The sequence below is a fragment of the Limulus polyphemus genome, unplaced genomic scaffold (assembly GCF_000517525.1).
Source record: "Limulus polyphemus unplaced genomic scaffold, Limulus_polyphemus-2.1.2 Scaffold395, whole genome shotgun sequence".
NCBI classification, from domain to species: domain Eukaryota; kingdom Metazoa; phylum Arthropoda; class Merostomata; order Xiphosura; family Limulidae; genus Limulus; species Limulus polyphemus.
In genome coordinates, this window is record NW_013666005.1 from 612,028 (window position 1) to 619,327 (window position 7,300).

At 33.1% G+C, this 7,300-nt stretch overlaps 1 protein-coding gene across 1 annotated transcript in view; it reads left to right on the forward strand.

Moving 5' to 3' along the window:
* LOC111085448 (cilia- and flagella-associated protein 44-like) overlaps positions 1–7,060 on the forward strand; it is a gene marked incomplete at its 3' end in the record, with an annotated part of 13,413 nt that extends 6,353 nt beyond the window's left edge. Inside the window, exon 3 of the mRNA XM_022384043.1 lies at positions 6,744–7,060. Coding sequence (XP_022239751.1) covers positions 6,744–7,060 — 317 coding nt within the window. The remainder of the gene's footprint in view (positions 1–6,743) is intronic.
* Between the last annotated feature and the right edge of the window lie 240 nt (positions 7,061–7,300).

The following is a 7,300-nucleotide window of genomic DNA, read 5'->3' on the forward strand; positions in this document are numbered from 1 at the left end:
ATATTTGGCTTGCAGTTAAAGAAAGTTTTAAAAAAGTTGCCTAACCTGTTTTTTTGAAGTGCAGAGCCACCTTATTCTTCCTAGTGTGTCAGTGGAATAACATTTTCTGTTTAGCTCATATTATATTTTGAATTATCCTTCAATTCTCTTTTTATCTAGTTTATTAGGTGCTTAATTCACCTTTGCTGATGAAGCAAGCACCTGTAGGAACATGATTTTTGTGAAGAAATTGTTCAGTGTTGATTTATTTCATGAGAGAATTGGATAAGATGTATGATTTTATAGTATCAAGAAATAGTTGTTGTTTTTTTAAGGACTGTCAAAGACGTTTTTTTAAAAGCTAGTTGGCCTTATAAATAAACCAAATGCCAGTGGTATATGTTTATGTGACGGTCAAATTTGTAGTTGGGAATTTTTGTAACTTGCTGTGTGGTTCTTCTTATCATAGCAAACTTATATTATTTTATTTATCAAGCTGACAAGATGTTTTTGAAAGTGAGACATGAATTTGAGAAGTAAGCAAGTGATTGCATCACATATTATTAAAAGAGTTCATTAATAGGAAAATCAGAGGACACTTAAAAAGAAACGAGAGTTCTCAAGACCAGATGGTGATTCTAGAAAAACACATGCAAAGTCAAGGGTTATCTGAGCCTGGATGAACCCAGGACAGTTAGCTGCTATGCCTGGGGAATGAGCAGGCAGTTCTTAGAAGTTACATGACCCTGAGCTACTTAGTTCTGATTAAGAATCACATGCATTAGTTCTGGTTCTGTAATCTTCAAAAACCATTCCAGCACTATAAAAGCTGGACTAAAACACGCAGTAAGGGGGAGAAAGACTTCACCAGCTAGTTGTAATATATGTGGAAGTTTGAGAGGGAAGCACAAACAGCATGTGGTAGATCAGACTACAAGAAAAACAAAAATTGTGGGTAATGAGGAGTGTATTAATCTGGAGTTGTGTAAAATTGATTACCTTAAAATGACATTGAATGATAGAATTGATGTGTACACAGTTATCTGCAATCATTTCAAGGTTGTATTGAACTCTTCCACAATGATGGACAGAGAAATAAAGGAAGACGCTACCAAATTAGCTGCACATTCTCCACAAGATCTAGATAAATAAGTATATCCTCAAGAAATGATTCAGTTTGTACAGTTTGTCAAAGGAAGAGGTTGTCACACACCATGATCACAAGCTAAGCTTTTGTACTAACAAGGGATTGAGGATGGTTTTCCTAAGGTACCTGTATCTCTCAGAATGTACCTTTGTTTAATGGTCACAAACTGCTCAGGGAGCACTCGTTCAGCAAATTAATACTTATAAAGAATAAATTGCGATCAACAACAGGGGATGAGTGGCTAAAGGCAGTAACACTGCTGAGCATTGAGAGTGAACTGATGCTTTTGTAGTTTATTAAAAAATGGATGACTGTTCATATTCAGAATGTCTACAGTAATTTACACTATATATGTAATCAATATATAATATCATATATCTTTATAGTTTTAAAGGTATGTCTACATATATTGGGCTGTATGGTTTTTGTAATCAAGGAGTGAAAATGTTTTATGGAAAAATAATTGTTACTATTTGTTTAGAACTTGAATGATTATAGTACTTGTAGATTTGGTCAAACCACCTTTTCAATAACATTTACCACTTACAAGTATCACAATCACAAAAGATATATATAATGCTCTTAATTGTATGTGCTGGCCATGTGGACAGGACCACAAATGCCCCAGGTACCCCCCAAGCCTTAATCTGGCACTGTTCCAGGATTTATATATTTGTATATAGAATACTGAAGAAATTTACTAACCAATGGGACTATTCTTTTTACTATATGAATTTATTTGAATTAAGATTTTTGAGTGCAAACTGGAAGCTAAAGATCATTATCAAAGTTATTATCACAAATTCCAGATTAAAACACTTGATTTTTATACAAAATTTAGGATTTTACCCATCTCGAGAGCTAAATGTGTAGTGTTGTCACATTTGCAATTTAAATAGTACGTTACAGAGAAGAACACAGTAGAAGTACACACTGTATTTATATGAGTGTGATTGGACATGCCTTAACAATACTAAGAGGGATTTAAAATGTTAAAGTGAACAAAATCAATTCAAGTGTTCATATATAGTTCTTTCAAAATTCACAAAATTATTTGTTATTTATATAATTTGTATGCTTATTTGTAGGCCTTGCATTTATGCACAACTATACGTTTTTGAAGCAGATTTTACACCTAAAATACATATCCAAATACTACCTGCTTGTATAAAATACATATTAATATCTCATAAAGCAACTCTAACCTTTCAAAAAACTGTGAGGACAATGTTTCTGTTATTGCTTGAAATAATTCAAAGTATGTTGGAAAAGTTGATGCAGTCATGCACAAAAATAAATACAAACAACAGTGTGAGGTAAACACAAAGAACCAAACACGCAGACTGACATCACATAAACAGTTAGATATGAGCTACAACTTGGTTTGGTTCATTTTAAGCTAATTTAAAATGTATATGTATGTGTGAGTGTGTATATATTTTGCTTCACACTTTTTGGGCCAATTTTAATCTTAAAATCATTCAAACAATTTGAACTTTTGTATATCAGATGAACTGGATCATCACGTATCTCAAAATCATACCTCTAAATTCTTAATTTACCTTGAGATGTTTGGAAACATTTTCGTATAGTATGTTAAGATGCTTTCTAATAGTTTTGCACTTTTGAAAAGGTATGTCTATTGCACCACTTTTGTTCTCAGGGGCATTTACTAGGTGCCAGATTCTTTCATTTTGAAGACCTGTGGCTTCGTCAGAATGGCTTGTTCTCATTTGCTATCAGTCTGGTCTTTGACCTCTTCCTTACACATTATAAGGTTACACTCAAATGTTTGTTCCACTTGACTGTTTGGTCTATCATCTTCTTGATTTTCTACATTTGTCTCATTGGTGAGTGAACCAGTTTTAAATCATATTTTTTATTTATGCCTTAGTTTATTTATAATTACCTACCTTTTGGCATGAGCCACATGTATTTATTGTGCCTCAGATATTCATCCTCTGAAATAGTCATTTGTGCAAATAGTAGTTTTAAGAATTTGACCTTTTCTAGGGCGTGTTCCCTCATATACAATTAATGTTGATTCAATCTGATTATTCTACCAGCATTCACTATTCCATTGATGTTTATGTTCTCTTTTTAGTTCAGAAATTTACTCACTACGCTTGAAGCATGTGGATGCTTCTAGAATCATATAGGTAGCAGTAGGTCACTTGCCTCATTATGACCTAATCAGATTTACCAAATTGAGTTATCTCTTCATCTTCAACCATTGAAATTGTGGACTTTTAAATTGCCTAATAATAGACATTTTTGTGACATCCTTCATTTCAAGCTTTAAATATTGCTTGTGCTTGAGCAGCATGTTCTTGAATTATATGCTTTTCACCAAGGATGCTTAATCCTTTCAGAAATGTATACTCATCTCTCTGCACAACAAAGACATATTACCTTGAGCCACTGCCATAAAAATCTTTGGACATGCCACAAGCCTTGAATGTGGCTCCCACTCCTACATTTATTAACATATACTGCACCAGCCTCTGATGTAATCATCATTAGACCATAATCTCCACCAATAGGAAGGTGACACATCTTCCATGTGCAGTACTCTCTTTAAACACTAGCATTGGAAGAAAGGCTTATTTTTTCCTTGACACTGCTTTGTTCAGACATGTTTTTTTTCTAAGGAATTATTGGCATTTTTACATTAATGTTTTTAAACGTTCATTATCATTCATAGTGTAGCCTTTCCTTCCATAATTTTCTTGATTATTAGAAAGAAAGATATCAAATTTTAAACATTTCATTTAGATTAGAACCTTAGTTTGAATTATCTTCGCTTTGGTTTTTTTTTTTGAATCAAATTTGTATTTTGAACACATGTCCCATCGTTTGTTATAAGATTTCATTGACAGTACTATTTCCCAGTGATTTAACCTAGCACACAGATTTTTTTAGGTCCCCTTTAATGTTGTCACCAGGCCTGTGCACCATTAATACACACCAAGCCAAATTATATGTATTTGCATATTTAATATTGGTGTCATGAATCATCTAGATTACCAATTCATCTTTCCACATTCTGACATTCTTCAACAGGAGTCATCCGATACTATAATGACAAGTTGAGGCACCCTGATAGTCAGTAATATTAGTACCACTGTGCACCAGGTAGATTGTTCCACTCTGGTCTTAGTTCCAGGATTCCCAATCTCCAGCTGAACCTACCCAATCTTTGGACAAGTTTCACCAATGGTACTTACACATCTGCTTTTGCTTCTACAGTAGACCCTGGTGGATACGACCCCTCCCAATAAAGACTTCCTTTTAAATACGACTTTTTTCTGTGCACAGAATGATTTTACATTGATCTGATTTTTGGCCGGAAGGTCAAAATAATAACCTCTCTATAATGACTTTTCTTTATATCAATAATGTAATTTACAGGGACACGTGAATACATTGTATACAGTATGGAATAAACAGGTCACAGAACAAAACAGCCCTATCCTAAACCAAATATTCACCTTGAAACTTGGATCCTTTGATTCCAGCTCTGAAAAGGGGCCATTCCATGAATGTAAAAGAACCAGCAGAAATTAGAATAAATATTTGAACTACATTATTGCTAGACTCTAGCCAATACCTAATAAGGTAATCCTCTCTGAATACAAATATTACATAAAAGGTAATATGCTGCATTAAAACAATTTCAAGTTGATTAAAAATTCTCCAATTTCCTTGTTTCGTTTATTTTGGTGCTTTAATCATAACTTTGGTCAATATCAACATCCACGTCATGTTTCTATATCAACACTTCAAACCTTGTTTTTTACAGCGACTTCCTGTTCTTAGCTTGAGACATTCGCAGCTTTCCCAGATTCCTTGAGACCTTTCACTAGCCATGCTTATTGCAAAGATTAGTTGAGTCTATCACTCAACAACCAGCAAGTTAATAAGCTTCACACCCTGCTAGTAAGTACTAATCAAGTCACTTAACATCTAGGTCATTAGCTCAAAATCTACTACATTCACTAAAAGAATAAACCTTATTTCCACGAGTGGGATGAAAACAAACAATAGTTTCTGACCACCCCTGGTTACCTTTCAGGACCTGAAAGTTTTTTAACCAAAATACCTACATGTATGTACCAAGGGGTTTAACTTGAACACACTGGGGTACCAAGATATATACTAAGCTGTGAAGCAGTCTCTGATCAAAATTAAGATACAATATTTGTTTTTTTGTTTAAAATTACAGCATTTTGTATAAATATACTGTGGATGTTTTGAGTTGCAATGGTGGTAAATACAAGTATGGGATTTTTTTTATTATGTTCAGTTTCCAATTTTCTTCCAGTTTCTCTGATGTAGAATTCTGGACATTTATTGACACATTATTTTATAAATTGATACTAAAATCGTGCACTGAAAACTAACAATGAAATACTTCTTGATATAATAACTGCTAGACTCGTGAACATTCAATATGACTCCATGCAAAACAAACAAAAATGGACGATTTTTTATTAAATAAATTTTGTTTCAGTTTGTAATATTTTATATGTATGTAATAAAAATGGGATACTTAGATGTTTATGAAATAAATGTGATTGATGAATAAATTATTTTACATAAAACAAACAAAAAGCAATTTTAAGTTATCTTTATTGAGCTGTTATTCATCATAACTTATTATACAGTGTACCAACTTGCTACTTTATCTGACTACATGTACAGTATATAAACCATTATGCTCAACCCCTGGGAAAAGCAACTGGCACAGCTTGAACTCTGTCGTTTGTTATCTGGTTATTGATTCTTTGAATAATGACTTTTTGTCAGATGTTACTTTTTTCAAGGCAGATAGGTCAGTTGTATAGTTGTATCTAAGATAATGGGATATTTCCTCCCAGCACCTGATTCTTCTAGTGAATATCTCATTTAAGTATTTTCTCAATATGATACAGCCTAACTTATTGCTCTAGCTACTTTTACACACTCATGCCCAGCCAACTATCGTAGAGATAATGGCCAATTGAGCAATCTTACATTTCACCCACCTATGCAGCACTTTACCAGCTCACAGAAAGTAATTCTGTCACCTTTATTGGGTGAAGAGTATTCCCTGCATGAGAAGGATGTAGTTTCTCACTGAGTGATGCTACACTAGGCTGGCCCCTCCCCAGTGGGTATTATGCTCCATGGGTTTTTCCTTTCTGGTGCTATGATTTTTGAAAGGGGAGCTTGTTGCTATCTTCATAAGCCAGTAGTTTGTTGAGAAGGTTTCAAGGTGATGTTTATTTCATTGTTCAACTTTGAAGTGAAACAAAATAATAATAAGGCTTAAATTGTAAGTGAGGTCACAATGAGCTGTGATGTTGAGCAAAAGGCATCGTCAGCATTGGGCTTTTGTAGACAAAATGTATTTGAAAATGAAGATATAGTATATACTTTTACTGAAAACCTACATGAGACAGCTAAGGATGAAATAATTATAATAATATTAGACTTATTTCGATTTTATTATCACATATCAGCTAAAACATACATAGGACTTTGAGCTAAAACTAATATTACATGGCTTGAAAGTGTATATTAGGCATCCTAACATATACCTGAACAATTAATTGAAATGCTTTTTTATTTATAGAGTCAGAATCTGAGAGTGAGAGTAGTGATTCCAGTTGGTCCTCTGATATGGATGATGATAGCTACAAAGAGGATGATTCCAAAGAAAATAATGAAATGACAGTTTTGGATGACAGTATATGTCCTGAAGGCTGCGAGCAACATGATTTTGATGCAGTGTGTAATTTACGGGAAAGTAAATTAAACATTGAAGAAACACTTTTAGGAGAAAAAAAATCATTAGAATTGCTGAAAAAAGAATACGAAATGCTCAGTAAAAAGCTTAAAGTAATTGATTCTGGTCTTAAGGAAGTTCAAGAAGAAATAGAGATCTTTCAGGTACAGTGGATTATTATGTTCTGATATCACCTTAAAGTACCTTCCTTTTATTAAAGTATAATGCTATCAGGAAACACAAAATAAATTTGTGTTTTAGTTTTCTTTAAGCTTTTTAATTTATTTTATACACTTGAAAATTGCATTTATTAATATATCTTTTTATATAAAAGTATGCAATAATTTATGTCAGATTTCTAAATTTTTTACTTTGTTTTGATCAAATGTAGAAGTCTCATTTAC